The sequence below is a fragment of the Setaria viridis genome, chromosome 3, assembly GCF_005286985.2.
Source record: "Setaria viridis chromosome 3, Setaria_viridis_v4.0, whole genome shotgun sequence".
Taxonomy (NCBI): Eukaryota; Viridiplantae; Streptophyta; class Magnoliopsida; order Poales; family Poaceae; genus Setaria; species Setaria viridis.
The window spans coordinates 114,968-140,206 of record NC_048265.2 but is presented as its reverse complement, the minus strand read 5'-3'; the positions used below and the strand labels follow the sequence as shown (position 1 = coordinate 140,206).

Below are 25,239 nucleotides of genomic sequence, written 5' to 3'. Positions count from 1 at the left end.
TGCCTGCGCCTATATAAGTAGGCAAGGCAGCAAGGGAGAAAGGGAGATGGCCTGCTCTGCATTCTATTGTTGCCGCATAGCATGGGCACCTGCGTGAGCAAATGCTACCCCTCCTCTCCTCCCGATTCCATCACCAACAAACCACCACCAGCACCAGCAAAGGACCCGCCGCTCCCATTGGCAACCGCAGGGGCGGCTTCTCCTTGTCCCACCACCACCACCTCCTCCTCCTCGCTGTCTCTAGCGTCAACCTCCAACTCGGCGTCGTCGATGTCGTCATCGGCGGCGTCGCTCCTCCTCCCTAACAGCAACAGCAGCAAGAGCAAGAGCAGCAGGGAGTGGGACGTGGTGGTGCTGGATCCCAACAAGTCCTACTGCCACCAACACCATTGTTGCAGCAAGCACACCTCTTGTGTCCACCACCCTGCCAGTGGCAGTGGCACCATGCCCAAGCCGACCAAGCCTGAGCGCGCGCGGTCGGTGTCCCCCTTGCCCTTGCCCACCCGGCGGTCACCGGCGCCACCCAACAACCTCCAGCAGCACAAGAGGCAGAAGCCGGCAACAGAGCCGGCAACGGAGCCCAGGAACAACAAGACCAAGGCTGCTGCTCCTCCTCCTCCTGCACAAGACGATCTCACCAATCCCGTCATCGCCATGGATTGCTTCATCTTCCTCTGACTCACGATCGCCTCCTTCATGGATTGCTTCAGCCTTCTTGATGATGAAAATCCCTCTTCAGTACTTGGTGTAGTGCATGTATCATCACATCAAAATCACATGGTATGTATGGTATGCTGAGTTTGAGTTCCCCCCCACTGTAAAAGATTTGTGTTTTATCACTCGCACAAACGCACACACACAAAAAAAAAAATCGGTCAACCGCTTCGTTTGACCGAGGAGGGCGGGGAACAAAAGAGCAGAGAGCCTGCTTCCTTTACTACATCACTACATGCAAGCAACTACTATAACCAATAATACAGCTAGCTAGACAGCTAACGATGAGCCAGTCTTTGCTTGCTGCCATTTCCTCCTTGTTTGGCTTTAGGGCTGTTACAGATAAAGCCAGCCAGCCAGCAAGAGTTTTAGAGGGATAACAAAAGGACATACTACTAGTTTGTTAGTCTAGCGACGTGGTGGCCTTGTTAGTCACAACCCAGTGACTAATGCTTTGTCTTGTCTAGCAACACAACATCCATGCTGCCTGCGGTGCTACAAAACACATTGGCTCCCCCCCCCCCCCCCCCCCCCCCACACACACACACACACAGTCACAGCCTAAACCGACAACACATTGCTCTCCATGTCCGCGCTCAGATCATCCAAGCAGATCACTTCGGTGGCCTTATCTTTCTTCTCCTTCTCCGCAGAAGTCAGCTTCTCATCCAGCTCACTTATCTGCCTCCTTATCTTCTCCCCACCGTCCGGTAGCTTTGACACCAGCACCTGCATCCAACAATTTTATTTACCCTCATATCATCACATATGTAGTTATTGGCTGAATGCAAAGATTCGCAGATTCGCTAGACAGGGAGAGGAAGAGAGTTACTGTGTTGGAGAGGGTCTGCGAAAGCCGGTTGATTCTTGCCTTAATCTCTTCAGGACTCTCTGCATGTCTGTTGCTCGGACTGTACCTTGGAGCAGTGAATTTTTCATCTTTTGGCTTCAATGCAAAAGCCGCCCTACATATACAAAACATAAGTACAAAGTTTTAACAGACCAAGCACTACACAGAATAGAAACACAAGGTACTCAGATGAGGATCCTTACCCGCTGGCAACATAGTCAGATGAGGATCCCTTGTAATAATGCTGGGGCATCATGGGCATCCCTCGAGGTTTGCTGCACGTAACAACAGCATATATATAATAACAACAAGCAGTCAAAAACACTCATTAATGCAAGGTAGGGAACTGGGAAAGCATGGTATCCTTCATTAACCAAAAGAAGCACATGCTATGCTATGTGTCGAAAGCAGTAAGGCTAACCTGTCCAGTGCATCATTCTCACTCAATGTGGGCAGGGTTGCTGTTTTAGAGAACATCAGGCTGTGATGGCTCACGCCAGCTATTCCCTGTTGCTCCAGAAACTGTATATGCTGCCTCAAGGACTCATCCCTGTAAGATGCATAATAAACTTCTCAGCAGTTTTCAGTAAACCTGGAATTATGAGTAACTACTGCACACTGGTTGAGCAGAAAAAAAAACATCTAAAAACAAGCAGCTACATTTTTCTAGGGCACTCCATTGACTTCTGCAAGTAACAAATGCTTTATGCATAACGGAATTCCTACAAAATTCCCAGAGGGAATTCAACACTTTTGCAGTGCGCAGGTTCTGCCTGATTGACACCGCAGTAATATTTCAAATTTATGTGATAGTGGCACATAAGACTATCATCAAGATCAAATTAACTATGCTCCATTGAAGGAAGTTCAACTAAAACAGATCTCTTACATAACAACTTGTTGACCATGCTCTTCTTGCAACTGCTTCTGCGTGAGGGAAACATCAAAACCTTGTTGTGGCAAACTAAAAAGCTCATGAATCTCCTGAGGGCACAAACAAGATAGCTGTAAATATCTGGTAGGAGATTGAGCAAACAATGACAGGAAATGGGATCATGAAAAGTACACTCTTGCTGAAGTAACGTGTTTGCTCTTTTTGCTCCGTAGCTGTCCTGAACAGAGCCCCCTTGAAAACCTGGGAAAAAAGATCATTTATCACTCAGCCTACCTTTCCTTTCATATATTCTTTTACAAAATTTTTAAATAAAAAATAGTAATTTGCTAAGATGAAAGTTCACAGAACAAGGCTGGAGAAATCCATGAAAGAAAAAGAGCTGTGAGCATATAGCTATGTAAAAAGGACATCAAACATGCATAAATTCCCATTCACATCAGCAAAAAACAGCAGCTTATTCTACACGGAGAAATCAAGTTTTAGTGGTAGGGTCTATGCTGTTGCAGAGAGAAACGCAAGGATGTAACAAATATTTCACCATGTAAAACCATGTATTTCTAGCTCATATACTCCTAATAATTGCTTCAACAAACCAGCAGGTAAGAACTGATATTGAACCTGTAACTTGTATATCTTTTCTTCAATAGTTGCAGATGTCATCAAGCGGTATACAATCACATCTTTGGTCTGGCCAATTCGGTAAGCGCGATCTACGCTTTGATTGTCTGTACTGTAAATGGAAAATACAAGTATATAAGGATAAAAACTTGTAGTGTTAAACATTCATTCAAGAAAAGTGATGTGCTTAGGTGTCATTGTCCAGATACCTTGGGTTCCAAGCAGGATCAACTACTATGACGCGTGTTGCCTTGGTGAGTGTAAGTCCAAGTCCACCAACTTGTGTGGTTAGTAAAAATATTGGAGCTCCAGGACCCTCTTGGAAGTCCTGAAGGATGCAAGTATATGTAAGCAACAAAGCAGGTATGGTCAACTCTATGACATAGAGCTCACAGAAAGAACCTTCACAATCCTTTCCCGCTCAGAAACCTTGGTTGTGCCATCAATGCGCAAAAACTTGTAGCCCTCTAATAATATTGCTTCCTGTTACAACAAGCCAACAACTGAACTGTTGAGCTAATAGGCCCCAAAATGTAGGTAATCATTTTACAAAAGAAAAAATTATTACAACAGATATACTTGTCAACAAAGAAACTCTCAATGAAGATTGCAAGAACATTCTGGTGCCAAAAAGTCAAAGCATCACTGATGCTTTATGCCAGAAGTGGATCACAGGTCAAAAAGGCTATTGGCAAGCTAGTGATCATGTTATCAGATCAATTGCTGTCAAGTTCTTCCAAAGAAGTGTATCTCAACCACTACTGAAGGGGAAAAAAGCTCTATATTGATGCAGCAGTGATTACCAATGACAGTAAGCTTCAAAGACAACCAGAACAGATGTGATGTTACACTTCAGCTTGCACAAATGTGATAGGAATGAATCCATGTATTTTAGTTTCACTAACATTTACTAAAGGCAACTAACCATATATGTCATTGTCCAGTTATAAAGCTTATCCATGTGCACTGAGACTCAAGTAACGAATGGTCCAAAAAAATAATGTATGTAAGAGGCAATGTCTCGAACAATCAATGTATCAAACTAGAAGAAATGCAATCCCAAAATCACAAGAAAGTGTCATGTGCAAATGTGCTAAGGCAGGGTGAAGTACAAAAGAATTGAAATAGCAACAACTTACCTGAATAAGGTTCAGCATTTTACGGGTCTGCGAAAATATTAAGACATGATGCCCCTCTTTAACAAGGTTCCGCTGCAACATCAGATATTACTTATTTAAATTTAACATTAAGGCCAAATACATAGGTAACAACCAAAATGGGCATGCGTCCAATAATACTTACCAACAAAGACATGATGAATGATAGTTTGCATGAGACATCCTGACCAACTTCCAGTGCATTATCATCATGAGCCATATCTGCAAGGTTCATAGCCATTTTTTCTACCATTCCAATGTCTTGATCATTCAACATTTCATCCATTCCTTCCAGGACACCTTCAGCAGCTTTCTTAGTCAATAGCAGTGGGTGATCGCATATTTTCTTCAGTATCTGTTGGAGAGAATAAAGCAGTGTACCAAACATAATCGCACCAATAAACATGCCCAAAAACTTTTCTATATAAGGCTATAAGGAAACTAGTTTTTGAACAAGAGAATGTGCATCCCACCCCCACACAAAGGAGAAAACACAGGAAAATCAAAGGAGAGGACCTCACAGACCCTATGGGAGAAGAACACATGCATGCAAAGGAAGGTAAACAGTGTAACGGAGTTTTTTTTGAAGATGATCTTACTGTGATTGCAGCCAATGGTGATCCCTTTGGTTGTATGGCTAAATGGACCAACTCACTTTTTAGAAAAGCTTCATATAACTTCCTCTGCACCCAGAGAAAGGTCATCAGTCGAACATCCATTAACCAATAGCTCAACCAACTTTTTACAACAATGACACCAATGTCAAACCTGGCATGGCGTTAGCTTCAGCCAGACAATTAATTCATTCTTCTTGGCTAACGTTTTTTCCTCTGATGCCCCACTGTCAAGGAAAACTTCACTTTTCATGCGTCGCAAAAAGTATGGCTTGATCCGCTCTCTTAGTTCCTGTGAAATGTAGTTCAAAACCAACCAAGAAGCAGATTAAATCAAGTAATGAGCAACATACCTAAGAGTATTAATCTGGAATGGTGAGCACACAAAAAATGGAGCAAACCAAACATGTTTGTAACTGTGTTACTTTATCAAAGTCAACAATGAAGTTGTGCTTGAAGCCTAAAGATTCAGTGAGTAAAAAGACAAGCCATATCCTAGCTTGGCTAAACTCTCTTGCTTATCTTTCTTTCTGAGAGTTTGCTCTGTACAGTCCTCTTCTTTCTTTTGTTTTTAGTTTTTCTTTTCTTTCAGTTGTTTTTTTCCCCACATTTGTACAGCTCCCTTTAGGCAACTTTCTTATACAGTACTGGAATATACCACAATAGCAGGGAACCAGAGTTACAATGAATCCATCCATATATTAGTAGATCATAGACAGAAGAAGTTCAAGATAGAAGTTGTTACCTTTGCTACATTTGAGCCTACATGCTTCTCTCGAGCGGTAGCACTCTTGTCATTTCCTCGAAGGATAGCAGACTCATACCTCGTTTTGAACCTGTAACAATATACAGAAATAAATACATTAGATTGAGCGATAAAGCAACTTCGGGAATGCAGGAATGATAGAGAGTAATTGAATGTATGAAATTACTGCTGTTTATCACCCAAGACATCCGGGCAACAGAAATTGAAGAGAGCCCACATTTCCTGCAATAATAATCAAACTTTTACTTGCAACACATATAGTACACCACATAAAAGTTTCAGGAATTGAGAAAGGGGATAAGGTATACCTTCAAGTTATTTTGGATAGGTGTCCCACTGATCACAATGCGATGGGCACAGGGTATTTCAAACAAGCTTTTGGCCCTTTGTGTGTTATTGTTTTTTATTAGATGCCCCTCATCAAGAATGACGTAATTCCACAATGTTCCTTCCTCATCGTCATCATCATTGTTGTAGGAATTGCCTCTTATCAGCTTGTAATTGTTCCGGACAATGTCATAGGTTGTTAGGAGGACACCACCCTCCTGTAGAAAGATGGAGTGAAACATTTGCCGGATCAATTACAGCATCTTGGGAGGGATTATGAATTTATTTTTTAAAGATGATATGAAAAAAAATGACTGGCTAGTCAAATTTTCAGTTGTTATACAATACACATTGCAAAGTTACAATAAGCCAGATCAAGATTAACCCCTAAAAGATACCTTTGTGGTAGAAGAACTTACCTTGAAAGCATATTGAAGCTCATAACTGCGAATATTTGTGCTGGGACCAGAGTAGCTGTCAAAAATGGAAAGGAATAGATGATTAGCACCAACTAACAGGACTTGGATCCTTTGAAGATAAAAGGTACAATGTACTGTACTCTCTGATCTTCTGCTTAAGGCCCACAACTGAAAGCTCCTTGGTCCAATGAGCCAGAAGTGTCTTTGGAGCAACAATGAGCACCCTCTTGATTAGGTGAGAATGAAACAATCCAGCCAGAAATGCAGAAACCTGCACCGCACAAACAAGGTCGCATGCTTCCATTAGTGGGTTCCACAACTAAACGAACTGATGGCAAAGGATGAGAAGTTGTCAATAAAATTCACAATATGAAGCCAACTGGGAAATGACTAGCAGGTATAGAGTAACAAAAGAGTTATATGCTTCTGTCCGAAGAAAACAGTTTTCAGCTCCCTAAGCCTTAATGTCATCAAATGGCATTGAACAAGAAACACTAAAAAGATAAAGAAAAGAGTACAAGCGGAAAAAGGGGAGATGAGCGTGATTGACGAACCTGCATGGTCTTACCAAGGCCCATGTCATCCCCTAGGATCCCCCCAGTTCCCCTGCAATGCAGAACCCAGAGCCACCGGAGGCCCTCACGCTGATGAGGGTAAAGCATCTTGAATATCCTTCCTGGGAGCTTGTACGGCTTGGATGTTGCAGCAGTTCCAGTTGGCTCCATCTTGAAGTCCTCGGTCTTCTCCCATCCAACATCCTCAGCATCGTTCTCCACAACTCCACGGTTTTCCTTCTCCTGACCCAGGCCGTCATCGCTGCTGTCGTCATTGTTCCTGAATGTTGATGCCTTGGGTGGCCTTCTCTTCCTTGCGACATCCTTAGCAGCATAAGCTGTGGCTGTTCCTTCCCCCTCATCACCATCGTCGTAATCAGAATCAGAATCAGAATCGACAAAGGATGAGGCCTTTGATACCCTATTTATCCTCCCCGCATCCTTGGTACCTTTGCCCTTCCCCTTGCCACGGACCGCTCCGCAGGCATAATCAGTAAAGGCTGAGGCGACTGAAGTAGGTTGTGGCTTGAGCTCAGCCCGTCTGGTGATGGCCGTAGCTTCATCATCAGAGCTAGAAATGCGTAGGGGCGAGGAGGCGCCATCCTCGGCATCTGGATCCGCAGTGATGGCGCAGGGCAGGGGTGCGAGCTGCTGTTGTGTGGGCCTGGCGGTGGGGTTGGGCTTGCGGACGGAGAGCGAGTCGAGGCGGGTGGTGAGGTCATCCATGATGTCGCGGATGCTTTCGCAGTCGTCGTGGTCCTCCTCCTCGTCCTGCAAAAGTTGGTGGGTGGCGGTGGCGGCGAGCTTGCATAGGCGGCGGCGGCCCGCGAGCTTGACCTTCCTGCCTTCTTCTTCAGCGGCGGCGGCTTCTGCGAGAAGAGATGGGATTGGTGGATTGATTGATGGGAAACAGACAGGCAGGCAGGCAGCCAGTACAGTACCTGGAGGCGGAATCGGATTGGGGTTAGGGTTAGGGTCTTGGCGGCTGCGGGCGAGGCGGAGGAGGCGGTCGTTGAGGCCGTTGGGCGTGGGGGCAGCGGCAGGGTGATGGCGATCGGCGGGGACGGCGGTGGCCGGCTCGTCGATGTCGTCGTCGAGATCGTCGCAGATTTCGAAGGGCGGGGGAGACGCCATTCGCCCGCCGAGGATTCGAACCGAACCGAATCGAATGGAGGCGGGATTGGGGAGGGGAGGATCTGGCTCTGGCGACTGGCGGCGAGGGAGGGTTGGGTTTATCAGCAGGGGAAGGAAGGAAGGGAGGGGTGGGGAATGGCAGCAACACCAATCGATCGATCCAAAACTCCTCCCTCCCTCCCCCTCTCTCTCTTCTCTCGGGAGTTGGGGGGAGTGGAGGTGGGTCGGGCGGCCGCCATTTCAAATTTCGAATTCCAAAACTTCTTATTACGGCCCCGCCGCCTTCCAACGGGACGGATTCGCACAGCGCAACGGAAAGGGTGTTTCGTTGAACGGGATTTTTTTTTTCTTTCTCGAAGGCGGAACTCCTCCCTTCAAATGCCAGGTTTCCGCCCCGCTTATAAGTAGCTGACATTTTATTTATTTCCACCTATTACGTGGTAAGCTGTTTCAAAAATTTGAGTGAGAAGTGAGAAAATTTTCGTTTAGATTATAATTTAAGCATGGCCAGTACGAATCTTTCGTCAACTCAGATTTTGGTTTCCGATTAGAAGCTAGTCAGCTAAAGAAAATGGAAAAGAATAGTCAAACTATTGATCCACACTTGCACGGCAACCACTCTCGTTTTCTCGTGGGAGAGGGGTGGATATTTGAATCCAAATTAAGTTTGTGGGCCGTTGACAGAATGATACCGATACTTCAACACGACCCCGTATTACGTCTTCATATTCGTATCCCCTCGCTTCTCCGTGGGATCGGATGAGATCGGATCGATGCTGCCCCTCTTCGTCTTCCTCGTGCTGCTTCTGCCAGCGCTCCCCCTCCCCCGTGCCTCCGCCGACATCTGCATCGTCGGCGCCGGCATCTCCGGCGCCTCCACCGCCTTCTTCCTCACCAACTACACCACCTCCCTCCATGGCGCGCAGCTCCGCGTCTTCGAGCGCCGCCACAGGGTGGGCGGACGCCTCGCCACCGTCGCCATCGCCGGTGACCACTTCGAGGCCGGGGGCTCCATCATCCACCCCCGCAACCTCCACGCGCGCCGCTTCGCCGACCTCCTGGGCCTCGCCGTCAAGGCCGGCGGCGACGACGACTGGCTAGGGATCTGGGACGGCAAGAGATTCGTCTTCCAGACGCTCCGCCCGCTGCCGCCCGGAAGCTCCTGGTGGCGCCGCAAGCTGCACGGCCTCCTCAACTCGCTGCTGCTGCTCAGGCGATATGGCCTGTCCCTGCTCAAGATGGACAAATTTGTCCAGGTTCCTCCCTCCCTCCCAAGTCCCACCCCTAATTCGCTGCTCATATCTAAGATGCACAAAATTTGGCATGCAGGAAATGCTGCAAAGGTTCATGCTCTTCTACAATGGCTTCGAGTCTCGCCCAGTCTTTGCCACGGTTGAGGAGATGCTCAAATGGACGGGCCTCTATGGCCTCACACGCAGGACCCTCGAGGAGGAGCTGCTCGATGCCGGCCTCAGCTCTCAGACTATAGCAGAGCTTGTCACTGTATGTATGCTTCTTCTCAACATCCCGCACTATATTGTCTTTTCCTCGTCTCGACCAAGCCACAGCTCTGTGCTTCCATAATTTAGTGGACAACTTCCTTGGTACTGCCTAGTTCAAAATACTCTTTGCATTTACTTCTCCAACACAGCAGCAGCAATATTTTTGAACAGGCCAGCCAAATTTCTTACCGTCTCCAACATGTACCCTGAACAAGACAGAGATGATACCGACCCGCTCATGCTTTCTTCTGGAAGATGCCGCTCTCTTATCTCATTTTATCAGTCCCTCCCTAAAAGCATGTCGCTCTGATAAGTAGTACTACGATCAATAACGATGTATCCTATCCCTGACAGGTGATCACAAGGATCAACTATGGCCAAAGCACGCGCATAAGTGGCCTGGCTGGCGCCGTGTCTTTAGCTGGGTCAGAGTCAGGACTATGGGCCGTCAAAGGAGGAAACTGGCAGCTAGCTGCCGGATTGCTGAAGACCTCTAACGCCACCTTGCATCTCCAGGAAGGCATAGACTCGATCACTGATGCCGGGGATTATTATGTTCTGAGATCCAATACTGGGAATGAATACAACTGTACGGCGACGGTGGTGGCGACACCACTTGACGAGATGAACATTACGTTTAGCCCTCCCATCTCCATTCCACCGAGGAAGATGCAGCACACACACGCAACCTTTGTCAGAGGCCTATTGAACCCTGTAAGTGTTAGCACACCAGTCTTCTTTCTGCATGTGTAGTCCATTGCATGAACATGGCAGGAATATGACAAATAAGTCACTTGGCTTTTGCTGTTCTCTATGGTTTCAGGGATATTTCGGTCTAAACTCAGCTTCAAGTATTCCAGAGCTGATTGGTACACTAGAGCTCCCTGATATCCCTTTCTCGTGCATCTCAGTTCTGAAGAGATACAGCGAAGATGACATGACCTACAAGATGTTCTCACGTGCAAAGCTTGATGATGGTTTACTGGATCAGATCTTCAGGTAAGTAGTAGTAGTTTAATAATTATAGCTGCTCAGAGTCAGATGGCATGAGGTTGGTAAGTTGATACTATATGTTTGTTGTGTTGGTTGGGAGAGCAGCGCAAGGAAAGAGACGATCCGGATAAACTGGGCTGCTTACCCGCACTATGAAGCCCCGGAAGAGTTTGCTCCCATAGTGCTGGACGGGAAGCAGCTGTACTACGTGAATACGTTTGAGAGCGCAGCGAGCGCCATGGAGACGGGCGCTGTGGCAGCGGAGAACGTGGCGCGGCTCATCATCTCTAGGCTCTCTCTACCGATGCGAGGGGTGGAGCCTCCTGGCCCTCATATCAAGTCATTCGCTGGAGAGGGTGAAGAAGGATCCTGGCGTCGGCATGTAGAAGACCTGTGAAGCAGGATTGCTGTTGTATAGCTGCTGCTGTGAGTTGCGGCGACTGTTTCGGTGCACCTGACTTGGTGATAAATGTTGTGTGGATGGATATGATCTGGTTGAAAGTTTTTTCTTCTGAACATTACTATTTCCTTCGTTTCAAATTGTAGATCGTTTTAACTTTTGTACCTGTATTCCTTTTCAAATTATAGATGATTCTTTATTCCTGAAATCTGAAAAAGTGGCATGTTTACTTACTTGATGGGCTGGGCCACATCGCATCGCATGACACTGGGGACAAGGGGCCAGCTGTTCACTGGGCGGTCGGGCCAGCGGTTCGGGTCTTTTGCTTGCTGTCGAACCGCCGGTTCTGCGGCGACTCTTGGTCGCGTTGTGTTGTGTCTCTTCGTGCGGAAGCAAGCAACAAGCAGTAGTAGCGAGCGCATTGACTGTCCTGTCCGGTCCGGCCAACCAAACCAGAGAGTCTGCTTCTTCTACCTCCCCTCCGCCGCCGCTCCTCCCAATCCCAACAGAGGCGTGGAGAGGAGAGGAGGTGAGGAAGAGAGCCTCAGGCATCCATTCCATGGCCTTGGGGGGCCTTCTGCGGGGCCTCGTTCCGCCGGCCGCCTGGCTGCCCTGCCACGAGCTCTTCGCCTCCTGGCACCACTGGCTCCCCTCGCTCCCGCGCCTCCGCCCGCCCGCCTCCGACGGATTCAAGCTTCTCCTAGTGCTGCTCCTCTTCTCCGCCGCCCTGGCTGAGGTCCGCTACATCGCCTCCTCCTCCATGGCGCCCACGCTCCGGCCAGGCGACCGAGCCGTCGCCGAGAAGGTCGCTCCTCTTTTCCCCCCATTCCTTCCTTGCGCTGCTTGCCGTATTACTGTATCATTATATTATCAGTGCGGTGCTACGAGTAAGGCAAATGCGCGTGCGTTACTACCCCTGATCTTCACTCCTAGTAACCTATTGCTAGATCCGCGCTTCTCAAGGATCATCGAAACTGGAAACTATGAAATACTTGCTCCGGAAACACACATCTGACAAGGAAAATCTTGGAGATATACTACAACAATGCATCTTACCCTGTCCTCACAAAAATTAACCTGATGCATCTCTATGACATCCTCCAGGTTACATACTTATTCCGGAGGCCATCTATTGGGGATATAGTGTTCTTCAAAGTGCCAACCGCCGTACAGGTTTGCCCCTCTGTTCTGCCCCGCCTGCCGTCTCTCAGTTCCTTGCATTGTCCACTCTGAAAAATGTGCGGCTTCCAATTTCAGAATTATGGTGTCAATAAGGATGTTGTATTTATTAAGAGGGTACTGGCAACACCTGGAGATTTCATTGAGGTGAACTGCAACGCTATTGTTTGTTCAATCCGATATCATCATTTTCATAGCAAGTCCCGTCAGTCACCCAACATCCTCTGACCCCTGACATCTTTACAGGTTCGGCAGGGCCAACTTATTGTAAATGGTGTTGCACAAAAGGAGCATTACACAGCATCCCATGCGTTGTACACAATGGAAGCAATGGTTTGTGCATACATCTCTACTCTGTGAGCATTGTCTCCTTGAACAACATTGAGGAGTTGATATTGCCAGGTCCAGGGATTTTCAAAGTGCTGTTAACAAAAGGGTTAACAGATGTGACCAGAGAATTTTCATTCTCCACAAGATGATGATCAAAAGTGGACTGGCTGCTCCATGTTGTTGACTTCTTGAGTGCCTTGTTGTAATCAACAGGCCTCAGATGGTGGATGATCTCTTCCTTCCGTCTTTCCTCATTGGCTGCATACCTGGATCCTCTACTGAAACTATTCATACTCCTGCAGCGCCTTCCTGAAGGTCATGTGTTTGTCATGGGTGACAACCGAAATAACAGCTGTGATTCTCGTGCCTGGTAAGAAACATGCTTATACCTGCACTAGCTCAAATACTCTAGTAGCAGATATAACTGATTGTTCAGTTTGAGATGATCCTAGACTGCCACATTCATTGAGAAAATCTCTTGCTAAGCATAGTAACTGCAAGAATTGGAGGCAATAAATTTGGCTATAGATTGATAAGAATCAGCACTGTCAGAGTGATTTCCCAATTGCTAGGAGTTGAACAATAGTGTTTGCTTCTTCGCTAAAAAAAAGAACAATAGTGTTTGCTGTTGCCTATTTACAGTTGGTTTGTTGTTCTTGTATGGCTGTTCTGCAGCTTATTTTTCATTGCCATCTGTCTGGTAACTAACAGTGATAATTGATAATATATCTGTGGTGTCTTTTGTAACAGGGGGCCTCTTCCCATTGGCAACATCGTTGGAAGGTACATGACGTCCTTCACAAGATCCTCTTTCCAGTAACTGAGGTGAAGAGGTGCGACCCATCATCTCCAGTGTTCCTGACGGCTGATGCTGCTTCACATCAATATAGTTACTAAGTTGTGCTGAGCCTGGAGCCACTCTGTTATATGTCTATTGTGTGAGGACTTGCCCTCGAGTATGCTGTAGCATTGTTGTTGTACGTGATGGCCTACTCCCAGCCAGCTGTGGTTGTAAAAGAGGTCACCTCTGCCGCTCGCTGTTGGCACGTGCCCTCAGGCTGTCGTGTGTTGAGCTTATGAATTACCTGTTGATATGTATCTAAAACTTGGAAGAGGTTGCCTTGGGTTATGAAGCTTATCAGCGATGACAAATGCCATAATGCTTGAACCCAATTTGTGCAAGAACCTTGGACATGATTGTGCATTTGTTCCGGATTGCGTGTTTTTCTTTTCAGTTCATCTGTGTCAGCTCGCTACATTCCCTGTTTGCATGCTGCAGGTGCAGGGAGCTCTAAAATTGCGCATCTTCATTACGCTTTGTTGAAGCAAATGATGCCACTAAACAATTGGAGTAGCAATTTCAGTCAAGCGAGCAATGTCTGGTGTAGCATTACCGGAGCAGAGACTACTTTTGTATATTTCAGGCCACGGAATAGAAATATGCTGAGTAGGGCATCCTGCGTGACCGCTTGAGGATTCCACGCTAAGACCGGGCAGATAACACTAACAGCATTACATCTCCAGTGCTAACCACTGAGAATATTTTGTGGGCATACATACAAATCTGCCACTGAAAATAAAAGGAAGCAAAAGAGGATCTCTACATTGTATTGTACCCTTAGTACAAGCCCATCCACATGCATATATATACCCTAACTTGTGTGAATTAGTGATTAGCAAAGACGCGTCAATGTGGTGCCCGGAATGATTCCGACCTCAGAGGAATTCCTTCACTGTCATTGTCTGTTTGCTTGGAGAACCGCACTGACGAAGACGTAGGAAGACGGAAGGAAGATGAAGTCGAAAGCCCTACATTCACACACGAATATGGTTTCAGAACATGCAATCCACAAAGGAAGACAGAGACGTCGGTATGGCAAGAAACTCGTACCACCATCAGCCATGTCTTTTGTTTTATGTAGAAGAAAAGTTCCAGAAAGGATCGTAACAAAGCCACACATCTCTGTCACAATTTGTGTTGGATTTTGCCTGTCCCAGTCCTGGGCAAAGATACAAAATGAAACTACAAAATATCACCTTCTGAATTCTGACTACAAGCATTTGTGGACTATGCCTGAAGCTCAAGATCGTACTTTTTTCATATATTTATTTAATGTTATTCGAGCGAAACTCATAATTTTAAGTATGAAACTGGAAAGATAAGCTGAAGCTATGGAAACACATACCTTGAACATGATGACACTAGCCAAAATGGTTAAAGATGTGAACATTGTGTAATAAATGGGTGACACAACTGCTGTATTAAAAGTGTCGAGTGCCTGCATTCAAGGAAAAAAAGAAATCACTGTCAAGCAATGAAACTTTGGCTTTATATAGTGCAACCTAAAGCTTCGTCATCGAATGATACCACCAATATTTCAGGACATTCATTCTTCATTTCCTAAGGGATCAAATCTATTGGAGTTTCCAACATCTAGGCCAGTTGGTGGACTAGAGAATAAAAAAAATTTAATCATATGCCTTTATCCCAATATCCTCCTTTTTGTCCAGTAACTTCGAGAATTGTAATCTATGTTATGTTAGATCCCGGAAAGCAGGAAAGCACCACTTAGGGGGTGTTTGGATGCGAGGTACTAAACTTTAGAAGGGTCACATCGGATGTTCGGACGCTAATTAGGACTAAACATGAGCTAATTATAAAACTAACTGCAGAACCCCTATACTAATTCGCGAGACGAATCTATTAAGCCTAATTAATCCATCATTAGCAAATGGTTACTATAGCACCACATTGTCAAATCATGGACTAATTAGGCTTAATAGATTCGTCTCGCGAATTAGACTCCATCTGTGTAATTAGTTTTGTAATTAGACTATATTTAATACTCCTGATTAGTATCCAAACATCCGATGTGACAGGTACTAAAGTTTAGGTGGGTGTATCCAAACACCCCCTTAGTTCAGAGAGAAGAAATTAGGACCCTTTTTTTTTAGCGAAGACAGTAGGTGAAGCCCCTACTGAAATTTATATTTTATATATAAAAGAAGAAATCAATAACTTCTGTGAATAATGATTAGCAAGCAGGCATCAATAACTCCAGCATACCCCAACTTGCTTGGGACTGAAAGGCTTTGATGTTGATGTTTATATAAAAGAAGAAATCAAAACAACAACTATACAATGCCTTTATTTTTGCGAAACGACAATGCCCGTATAGGCAAGAATTGCGGAAGAGAATATTATAGAAATGAGTTGATCCAAGAAGAAAGGGAAGACCTCAGTTGTGCTTTAAAAATTCAGAATACCTTGTTCAAGTAATTCATTTGGGTAATGACACATGAGATGACAACCAGAGTAAACGCCCATGTCTGTGGATATATTAGTTGGTTCGTTCCTGAAAAGGTCAACTTCAAAGCAATGCCAAGAGCTTTCACGCTCATAACCTGCATAGTTCGCAAAAAACTTTTGTAAAAAGCACACAACCAGAGAGGATAAATGCATGCTATATCAAGAGAACACATACCGAGATGGAACCAACAAGAGAGCAAACACCTATATAGACCATGACATGTGTCTGCCCATAAAGTGGGACAAACCGATAAACAAGTATGACAGCTATACCGATTACCACTGCTGCATAACACATGAAAGCTGAAAAACAACATCAATGGTTAGGACTTGTGGTGTGGTGTGGTGTTATTTATCCAGGAAACATTAGGAAAATAAGTAGACAGAAAGCAACGGAATAGCAAATACCTGGTTCCGTTGCCAGATCCCACACTTCTGTCACAGACTCAATTTCACGCTCTGGTGGAGCATGAAGGACAATTGTGGTGGATCCCACAACACATAGGACACATCCAAGAATGCCGAATATGTGCAGCTTCTCCCGCAGCATTACATGTGCAAGCACAGCGCTGCAGAACAGAATATAGTTCCAGATTAGTTACAAAACCAACAAAGGTTGCAGTAAGGTAAAGTATACAGTTCTGTGACTCAAACTCGTGCCTGATAATAATGCTAAGAGCACCAAGAGGAGTGACCAAAATAGCTGGAGCAAATGCATAAGCTGCAAAATTTGCAACCTCCCCAACAATCACTGCAAAAGAATTTTCCAAAACAGACAGTACGACAATAAGCTATCTGTTAGAGCGAAACAAAATAAAAAAGAAGAGACGAGCACTAACTTGTTATCATGCCAACCCACCAAAGAGGCTCATATAAATAGGAATATCCACCGACCCCTGTTGTAACATGGAACAAAAAAGTCAGATTAGCCATTATTTAGCCGCAAGGCAATGCTTAGTAACAAAGTAGTTTGTAAGGGACAGATGTGGCATTTTGGTATAGCAAATTAGCAAGCTTTGATCGGTTGTACTCCAGCTGCAGTTTTTTCCATGAACAGCAACATCTAAAATGAAATGTTAGCGTTTACCTTCGAGTTCCTAATCTCGACGACCCCCACCAACCAATCTACTACCTAAGGATACCACTCGGTAGGTTGCAAGTCTAAACACCGTCAAAGATGCCTAGATGTCAATAATTATTATTGAGGACGGTATGTGTGTGCTGAGTGAAGTTCGTATAGATAAGTTAGTCCAAGTTAGCATTAGTATTCCAAACATGTCAACTAGAGTGCCAATGGAAAATCGAGATTTCAGGGGAATCCAATCTGCAATCACTCGTGAATGAGGGTCACAGGGGGCGATTACTGATTAGGCTGCTGCATCCTAAACTCATGGAGTGAACACCAATTCTTCCATGATGCATTGAAGAAGCATCGCAAGCAAATGTCGAAGGAACCAGCAGGAGAGGAAACAGAAAGGGTACCGGCCCTGACGCCGGAGGAGGCGGCCTTCTTGAGGCCCTTCTTCTTGATGATGAAGCTGGCGCCGATGAAGAGGCTGGAGGAGAGCGCGAGCACCAGGCCCTTGATGTTGTCCGCCGACATGCCCGTGTACCACCTTCCCCCGCCGGAGGCGGAGGCGGTCGAGGCTACGTCCATGCGGGCCGACGAGGCTCACCAGCGGTCACCGCGGTGCCCTAGGTGGTGTCATGAGGAGGGGCGGTGCGCGTGCGGCAGCGAAGTGAAGGCGAGATCCCTCCCCCCCTCCCACCCTCTCCTCTCCTCTCCTCTCCGGGAGGAAGCCAGCCGGCCGGTGGTCGTCGGTCGGGTGGCGCGGCCGCGGCGAGATGAGATGGTTTCCTTCTTTTTGCCTTTTTCCTCTCTAGTCCTCTAGTCCCTACCTTGTTTTTCTTTCTCGTTTTTCTTTTCGGAATAAATAAATTGGGAAAATGACTGGTTACATTTGTTGGAATTTCCTTTTTTTTTTCCCTTCAAAAAAGAAAACTAGTCCTCGGTAGGACAACTAATATGATCTCTCGGGTTTCAGCATTTGATTTGATTTGGTTGCTGGCCTACTGGATCATCAGTAGTTTGTGCATTCATTCAGGCGGATCAGAAAAAAGAAAACGATAAGTGATGGTCCACTCCACTGCAAAGAGCTAAAGCATCCGTTTCAAATTGTAAATTATTCCAATTTCTTGCAAAGTCAAAACATTGTTGACCAAATTTATACAATAAAGTATTAATATTTATGATACCATATAAGTACAATTAGATTCTTCGTTAAATCGGTGGTAGCATAAATCTTCGTATAATCCCCTTTATAATTTTGATCAAACATAAAATAGTTTGACTCTCCAAGAAAGTTGGAATGACCTACAATTTGAAACGTAGTACATAAGAATGATAACTACTGTAAAGAGCCAAGAAAGATTTTATTCCATATTCCATATTAGAGTGAGTAATCGTATGGTATTATACAATATACAACCAACAGTACCATATGCATTGCACAAAGAAACGAAGCTGCTTTCTGTCACAGAGACATGGTCCAAGCACACACCACACCATACTAGCTACCATACGCAGTGCTTAGCAAGGCCTCCTTGATCCAGTCAGATCAAAGTTTACTAGATGCTGCACCGAGATACTTGGAGTAACGAGCTTGAGCAATGATTTTGCCAGATTTCTTCTTCAGCTCCACAACGGCCACCCCTACTGCCTTGCCAGCGCGCAGAACCTTCGCCTCGATATCAATCTCTTCCTGCGAGAGCCAAATATGGCATGTCTGTCAGCATCTGAGCCCCTAAGAAGATCCAAGCACGCCATGATCCACAGCAATTCAACTGATTATTTATTTAAAATCAATAGTTTGGCATACTTGGGCAGAGGAAAAAGGGAAATGTGCATAGCTAATGTCAGACAGTGAATTGGAGGAGGAGTGATCTTGATACACCTACAATGAGAGACAATTCACCATAAACAGAATCATGGAACCCTCTCATTCTCATCTCATGACAACAAGGCTAATATAAGCAGAAACCGGAAAACTGCTTATTCGGCAATCTCATGATTGATTATTCATCAGCATCGAATGCAATAGGCTCACCAGCCCTAAGATTAGAGGCTCCCTTCCCGTGTTGTGGTCATCTCCTTTTTTTTTCTGAAGAGAGCCAGCAGTAGTAATAGTAAAGAGAGGGCAGCAAAGGAAACTGACGTCGGCAAAAGCAGCATCAAGGTAGGAGATGTTCATCTCGAGTGGTGAGCCCCTGGTGCGGAGGCCGGCAGTGGTGAAGGCGGCGGAGGCAACCAGATCGACGAGGGAAGCGGTTGCGCCGCCGTGCAGGAAGCCGCCCGAGTTCTGCATCCATCGAGAATCAATATAGGAACCAGATGAGATGATAGAGCTCATAGGAAAGGCAAGCTGGCTGGGCTGACGAGTAGCCTGGAGGGGACGGTGAAGTGGCAGAGGAGGGTGCCGGGCTGGAGGGCCTGCGCGACGCGGATTCCCCTGAGGACGAAGGCGTCGTAGAACCCCGAGGGCAGATCCGCCTCCGCCCCCGCCGGGGATGTCTCCTCCAGCAGCAGCCGCGCCGTCTCCAACGACTTGTCCTGGGAGCCGGAGGCCATCCCGCCGATGACCAAATTTCTCCTTTTTCCCCTCCGGTGGCGGATGGAGCCTGCCCTGAAGGCGGAAGACTGGAACTGGAAGAGGGAGAGGAAGACGAAGGCGCCCCTTCGCCTTTACGCTTTCAAAGGTGACTCACGTATAACGACGCCTTCCCAGCCGAGATGGCGGCGCCCCCTGGCATCACGATGCCGGCCGCCGTCTTCGGCGAGGCCAAGCCGGAGAACGACGCCGATGCTCTCCCGCGCCGCCCCGTGCTCTTCCACGCCCACGCGCACTCGCAGGGGCCCCTCCGCGTCGTCGCCACCGACCTCCGCTCCCTCGCCTGGCACTGCTCCCTCGACCTCGACGACCTCCAGGACCTTGTACGTGTCGCATGCCTCCCTCCTCCTCCTCCCATCCATCCATGGTTGCTCCTGATGTGTGTCTTGTCTTGTGTGTTGGGATTCATCCATCCATGGTTCAAATCCAAAGCAAGATGATGTTGGCATCGGTGGCTCCTGCTCCGACTTGCTCGACTACCTCTATTCTTCCTTGTCTTCCGGCCAAGTCAGGATCCGCTTCCCTGTCGACCAAGGTATTCAGATCATCTCTTCTCCCTTTAGTCCCTTCTCCTCCTACATGGCTACATCCTATGACGAACAATAGCAAGCCATCTGTATGTTATGCAGGCCCTGGCACTGCTACTGCTAAGCTTGTGGCTACCAAGGCAAAGGGGCTACCTCTCATAACTCTCTCTCTCCATCCTGTTGCTGCCTCCGAGCTCGAAGATGCCATTGCCGATTTCTCCATTGCGCTCTATGCATCTTACAAGACCACGCAGGAACATGCATCCAGAGGTGATTCCTGTCACTTGATCTTCTTTTCTTTGCTGCCTTTCTTTGCCTGTTTGTCAACCACCCCACCAGTTTCTTCAGTTTTCATTGCAATAGGGAAATTCATTTTTTTTTCATCTGTACTCCAATTCAGTTTTCCTTCTTTTGCAGAACAAGAGCGATTGTCACAACTCATGGACAGTTTAGCATCTGAAAGAGTAGGTTATCCCATCATTGCCACTTAAATTATTAGTGGCCACTAGTGCTCTTGCTGCTGCTTGACCAACATAGTTGGGTAAACAAAATCTCTTATTTAATCTACATATTTGCCTGCCAGAATGCGGAACAGTTTAGCACTTGTACTCCTAGGTTGCTGGAGCATGTCAAAACAGTTTTTGGCAGCCTAAAACTTGACTCGTGGGTGTTTGATGTATATAAATGCTTATATTCAGTACTTCATTCTTTTCCTGAAATCTTTCTGAGTCATGATTCATGAAAGTTCCAACATCTTTGCTTTTATGTGCTTTCATTGTGATTTTATACAGCAAAGCACATCGTGTGCAGATTTCTTGGTCCAATATTTGGATATTCAGAATGCATTGCGATGATGATTGTAGTCCTGAAAGCATTTAGTGTTCCATTTTCCAGGAAAAAAATGAAGTAATGCAAAAACAACTTGAAGCCCTTTCATTCCTTGACAAAAGAAAGGCAACAAAGCAAAAGCTGGTGACTGATCAGGTTCCAAGTGTATCTGGTGCGCCTCCAGTCTCTGATCAAGTTATTGTTCCTGTGCAGCAGCAAACATCAGGTTACATGGCTTCTTCCTGATGCATAATTGCAAGTAAGAAAAGAACCTAAAACTCTGTCAGCTAACGGGTTGCATGCCTGCAGTGGCTTCACCTAGCAAAGTTCCTCCTGCTAAAGCTGTGAAGCGGGTGGCCCCTGTGCCTCGGAGGTTGTACTCAACCCTTGAAACAGTACTTTTAGCTTTATGTGAGTGGTAAATGTTGTTACTTATGTTTGCTGTTGTTTTTTAGGGCAAGAGTACGAGGAGCTTTGTTGCAAGATACTGAAGAAAATGATGATTATGATAGTTAGATGTTGCTGATTTACTGGCGTTGGTTAACGCTGTGGCATGTAAACCTACTACATTTGGGTGACAGTTACAACTGTCAGTTTTTTTTTGGCTGCTTGACTTATGTCAAACTTGTGGAACCGTATATGCAGCTCATGGTTTAGAAAAGGGTATAGTGCCAACAAGAGGGAATTGTTTTCCCCAGCATATTTCGTCTATGATTCTGCTCTCCATGAGCTTATGGTGCTTATCATTATGCATCTATCAGCTGATTCAGTAATGTTTTCTTCTTCATCTTCATGCTTGTTTGTCCATCTAGATTATATAAGTTGGATTATGGGTGATGAGTACTATGGTAAAATACACCGACGTCTTTATAGAGGAGATGGCCGGGAGCTAGCCGGCCCGGCGGCCCGGATGGGTGGGGTAGGTTGAGGTCATATATTTCACTAATGTGCGATTTGAGCCGTCCGTTGAGATCCAACGATCCAAAATTCGACAGATCTGAAGGGTTTGAAATTATACAAGTTCAATTAAGCCCTTATTATCATCTGGCAGCAGCGAGTGACACGGACGGTGTTGTAGCAGAGGACGAGGCCGCGGCGCCGACGATGGCTAGCTGGCTTTTGAGGCGGCGGCCGAGGCTGATGTCGGCCATGGCCCCTCTGTTGAGCGCGAGGGTGCACCTGATCCTGAGCACGGCGTAGCCCAGCAGCCTGTAGGACGCCATGAAGGCCACCATGACGCCGACGTTGCGCCACCGGCACTCCTCCCCGAGGCCCTCGCGGCGCAGCACCTCGTCCCCGGTGGCCACGCAGGAGCCCAGCGCCCGCACCACGCACCTCCCGCCGCCGGCGAACTCGTTGACCAGCAGCGCCTCGAACGGCCACTTGAAGAGCGACAGGTAGTGCATGAACACCCAGCACCCCGGCATCGCCGACCGCGCGATGAAGTAGCCCGAGAAGAGGAAGAAGGAGCCCATGACGCCCTGGATCGCCGCGTTCCCCACCACGAAGTCCGGCGCCGCCGCTGCGAAGCACACCACCACCGAGTTGGCCGTGTACAGGATGAGCCACACCACCAGCAGGAAGTAGCCGAACGCCGCCGCCGTGCGCCGGAGCCCCGCGAGCCAGTACACCGGCGCGGCGAACACGACGGCGAGCGCCAGCTGGAAGGGCAGGAACACGACGGCGTTGGCGAGCGCGTAGGAGGACACGCGGTAGGCCCCCGACGACGTCTCCTTGGCGAGGATTTCGCGCTCCTGCAGGAAGATGGGCAGCGCCTCCGTGGTGGAGGAGAGGAGGAAGGTGAGCAGGAAGGCGAAGAGGCCGACGCGCTCCGCCACCTTTTCCTCGCCGAGGTCGTAGAAGATGGAGCCCAGCGCCAGCCCCGCCACCAGCATGCACACCGTGCGGCACGCGAAGAGCTGCCGCGTCCGCGCCACGTTCTTGAAGAAGCGCTGCGACAGCACCGCCACCTCGCGCGCCCGGGAGTTGGCGTACCGGCTGCCCGTCTTGGCCATGGCTGTGGTCTTGGCGGCGTCCTCGTCGGCCACCTGCTGCTTGCTGTGCAGCTGGAACAGCTGCTGCAGCGTGCACCGGCCCTCCCGGGAGGACGCCGGATGGGGCTGGGGATCGGGCGGCGCCGCCTGCTGTGGGCTGGTGAGGTGGCGGCGGTGCAGGCGGAGCGCGTCGACGGAGTCGATGGAGAACTCGACGGCGTCGACGTGCGGGGGCAGGCTGAGGCCCGCGCCGGCAAGCAGGGAGCGCAGCCCGTCGATGGTGCCGTGATGGAGGACGGAGCCAGCGGCGAGGAGGAGGACGGAGTCGAACATCTTGACGATGCGCGCGCCCGGCTGGTGGATGCTGAGCAGCACGGTCCGGCCGCGCGTCTCGGCCATGGCGCGGAGCGCGCCCACGATCTGGAGCGCGGAGGCACTGTCGAGGCCGGAGGTGGGCTCGTCCAGGATGAGCACCGCGGGGTCGTGGACGGCCTCCACGCCGATGGAGACGCGCCTGCGCTCCCCGCCGGAGAGGTCCTTGATCCTGGTGGCGGCGGCGCGGCGCAGGGTCAGGTCGTCCAGAAGCGCGTCCACGCGGGCGTCCATGTCCTTTCCGGGCAGCGTCGCGCCCAGGCGGAGCCGCGCGCTGTAGAGCAGCGTCTCGCGCACCGTCAGCAGCGGGAAGAGCACGTCCTGCTGGGTGACGTAGCCGGAGACGCGGCGGAGGTCGGCGCTGGTGGCGGCGGTGCCGTCGAGGAGGAGCAGCTCGGGCGCCGGGGAAGGGGAGAGGCGGCCGGCGAGGATCTCGAGCAGGGTCGACTTGCCGGCGCCGCTGGGCCCGACGATGGCGAGCAGCTCGCCGGGGCGCGCGCGGCAAGTGACGTTGCGGAGCACCTGGCGGACGCCGCCGCCATTGAGCTGCTGGTGGTGATCTTGGGCGGCGTCGTCGTCGGACCTGCTCCAGACCTTGAGAGGAGGATGGTGTCGCGATCGGCCGGTGGAGACGGCGATGCGGTAGCTGATGCCCCTGGCCTCGATGTCGCAGCCGCCGCCGGCGCAGGCTTTCTTCGCCTTCATGGCTATGGTTGATGTGTTGATGGGGATGCTCTCAGGCTAGGACATGGAGAGAGCAGCTCGCGAGTGGCCGAGGAAGGAGGGAGCTGACGACGCCATGTATGCTTATATGCTCTTTGTCTGGTGTAGTAGGCAGTAAGTATGTACTGTAGCAGAATGATTATATATTGTTGGGCAGGCAAGGGCCAGCGGTTAATGATTAAGCAAGTGTCCCGTATCATGTTCATGTACGATGGAGAGAGATCTAGCTGTGTCACCTGTCATGGCCATGGATGGCTCCCATATTTTCGTTGCACGGTCATCATAAAGTAACTGTGCCCAATGTGCCCAATAACACTTCATCTGTTACCAAGAATACCATGTTAGTTTTTTTAATAAAATGAAACACAATTTCATACATAACCTAAACCATTTATTTTTTACGATCAAATATACATGCCATGAAATCATAACATGCTCAATGCAAGTTTCATAGGACTGTTAATTGCCATTTCATGAGGCTGAAACTCGTATCTCTTCTCTAGCCAAATGTGTATGTATTTAGAAAAAGGTAAAACACTTATAGAACGGAGGAGTAAGAGAGGCAGAAAGTGAGAGAAAAGGAGCGGAGAAGGCCGCGCTGTGGTCACTAGCCAGCAGCTTAGCTAGCTGTGGTTGGTTGTCCTGTTCGTTACCAGTTTCTGGTTGGGTTCATGGATCACATGCAGTATCGATCTTTTTTTTTAGCTGCTGCTACTAGTTTAGCTAGCGGCTCACCCTAATCATGTAGCGCGTACATGCATGCTGTATCCTCGCAGGTAGACTGTACCGTACGTACGTATTTTTGAAACTAGGAGGAGCTATAGCATCGCCTTCGTTCATTGCTGGAGTATAGTTGGATCAATGGTCGGGATACGGTGAGAATTGGTTCGAGAAGCTTCCTGCACGCAATTCGAGGACCGAACAAGAATCTCAATTCGTGGCCAGGAAGAGTCGGCGGTCGCCGTCACAAAAATATCTACTACTCTACTCTGCAATGGCTGGTGATCGTGCCATCACCTTGACCTTGGCATGGACATGGGCAGGACAGGAGAAGATTTGGCTGCCATGGCCATGCCCCGCTGTGTCTGTCGTGCGTGTGCTGTTTTGGCTGGCGTGACCCGTGACCTCCGAGACGAGACACCACCCACCCTTTGCCCGCCCGTGAACCCTCTTCCTTCCCACCACGCACGGATGCACCTGCCCTGCCCCCTGCACACACCTCTCAACTTCTACTGGCCTGGCCCTAGCCTGCTAATAATATACGTCACGTGCAATAGTTTGTGACCGAGCTTCTGCCATGCTTTATTTGATGATGATGGTAACCCTTACAGCTGGTTAAGTTTGGACTGATCTAACCAAATGATT

General features: G+C 48.1%; 7 protein-coding genes across 11 annotated transcripts; 3 read left to right on the top strand and 4 right to left on the bottom strand.

The window, feature by feature from the left end:
• Positions 1-906: 906 nt before the first annotated feature.
• LOC117848453 (SNF2 domain-containing protein ENL1) lies at positions 907-8,364 on the bottom strand. The gene is made up of 20 exons (XM_034729872.2): positions 7,856-8,364; positions 6,915-7,783; positions 6,501-6,631; positions 6,361-6,415; positions 5,923-6,159; positions 5,781-5,836; positions 5,594-5,684; positions 5,003-5,140; positions 4,834-4,917; positions 4,380-4,589; positions 4,217-4,288; positions 3,480-3,560; positions 3,287-3,405; positions 3,078-3,189; positions 2,631-2,699; positions 2,454-2,548; positions 1,986-2,114; positions 1,768-1,839; positions 1,547-1,679; positions 907-1,443 (listed from the first exon to the last, which is right to left on the bottom strand). The coding sequence occupies exons 1-20, from the start codon at positions 8,046-8,048 to the stop codon at positions 1,276-1,278; spliced, it is 3,114 nt and encodes a 1,037-aa protein (XP_034585763.1). The 5' UTR covers positions 8,049-8,364; the 3' UTR covers positions 907-1,275.
• Positions 8,365-8,759: 395 nt separating this feature from the next.
• Positions 8,760-11,151, top strand: LOC117848456 (farnesylcysteine lyase). The gene is made up of 5 exons (XM_034729875.2): positions 8,760-9,304; positions 9,378-9,551; positions 9,905-10,264; positions 10,374-10,549; positions 10,649-11,151. The coding sequence occupies exons 1-5, from the start codon at positions 8,822-8,824 to the stop codon at positions 10,938-10,940; spliced, it is 1,485 nt and encodes a 494-aa protein (XP_034585766.1). The 5' UTR covers positions 8,760-8,821; the 3' UTR covers positions 10,941-11,151.
• Positions 11,152-11,298: 147 nt separating this feature from the next.
• On the top strand, positions 11,299-13,686 carry LOC117848463 (thylakoidal processing peptidase 1, chloroplastic). 3 transcript variants are annotated; one of them, XR_004638892.2, is made up of 6 exons: positions 11,299-11,748; positions 12,048-12,116; positions 12,201-12,269; positions 12,369-12,455; positions 12,531-12,822; positions 13,203-13,686. XR_004638892.2 is itself a non-coding variant. In XM_034729885.2 (6 exons), the coding sequence occupies exons 1-6, from the start codon at positions 11,503-11,505 to the stop codon at positions 13,270-13,272; spliced, it is 609 nt and encodes a 202-aa protein (XP_034585776.1). In that variant the 5' UTR covers positions 11,299-11,502; the 3' UTR covers positions 13,273-13,686. The 3 variants fall into 3 exon arrangements, 1 of the variants encoding a protein (XP_034585776.1); XR_004638890.2 differs by having other exon boundaries at positions 12,525-12,822; XM_034729885.2 differs by having other exon boundaries at positions 12,755-12,822.
• Positions 13,687-13,837: 151 nt separating this feature from the next.
• Positions 13,838-17,537, bottom strand: LOC117848457 (probable magnesium transporter NIPA4). The gene is made up of 9 exons (XM_034729876.2): positions 17,245-17,537; positions 16,602-16,658; positions 16,423-16,513; positions 16,171-16,331; positions 15,938-16,065; positions 15,720-15,857; positions 14,639-14,731; positions 14,344-14,452; positions 13,838-14,261 (listed from the first exon to the last, which is right to left on the bottom strand). Exons 1-9 carry the CDS (start codon positions 17,417-17,419, stop codon positions 14,140-14,142), a joined length of 1,074 nt encoding a protein of 357 aa, XP_034585767.1. The 5' UTR covers positions 17,420-17,537; the 3' UTR covers positions 13,838-14,139.
• Positions 17,538-18,171: 634 nt separating this feature from the next.
• LOC117848461 (uncharacterized) lies at positions 18,172-19,390 on the bottom strand. 2 transcript variants are annotated; one of them, XM_034729880.2, is made up of 4 exons: positions 19,199-19,390; positions 18,870-19,121; positions 18,642-18,716; positions 18,172-18,524 (listed from the first exon to the last, which is right to left on the bottom strand). In XM_034729880.2, the coding sequence occupies exons 1-4, from the start codon at positions 19,388-19,390 to the stop codon at positions 18,381-18,383; spliced, it is 663 nt and encodes a 220-aa protein (XP_034585771.1). In that variant the 3' UTR covers positions 18,172-18,380. The 2 variants fall into 2 exon arrangements, with proteins under 2 accessions (XP_034585771.1, XP_034585773.1); XM_034729882.2 differs by lacking the exon at positions 18,642-18,716 and having other exon boundaries at positions 18,978-19,121.
• Positions 19,391-19,552: 162 nt separating this feature from the next.
• LOC117848458 (uncharacterized) lies at positions 19,553-21,558 on the top strand. 2 transcript variants are annotated; one of them, XM_034729878.2, is made up of 7 exons: positions 19,553-19,753; positions 19,863-19,965; positions 20,060-20,227; positions 20,375-20,421; positions 20,852-21,011; positions 21,095-21,158; positions 21,241-21,558. In XM_034729878.2, exons 1-7 carry the CDS (start codon positions 19,553-19,555, stop codon positions 21,299-21,301), a joined length of 804 nt encoding a protein of 267 aa, XP_034585769.1. In that variant the 3' UTR covers positions 21,302-21,558. The 2 variants fall into 2 exon arrangements, with proteins under 2 accessions (XP_034585769.1, XP_034585768.1); XM_034729877.2 differs by having other exon boundaries at positions 20,837-21,011.
• A 193-nt stretch (positions 21,559-21,751) lies between these two features.
• Positions 21,752-24,110, bottom strand: LOC117848454 (ABC transporter G family member 5). Its single transcript, XM_034729873.2, has one exon. It carries the CDS (start codon positions 23,854-23,856, stop codon positions 21,826-21,828), a length of 2,031 nt encoding a protein of 676 aa, XP_034585764.1. The 5' UTR covers positions 23,857-24,110; the 3' UTR covers positions 21,752-21,825.
• Between the last annotated feature and the right edge of the window lie 1,129 nt (positions 24,111-25,239).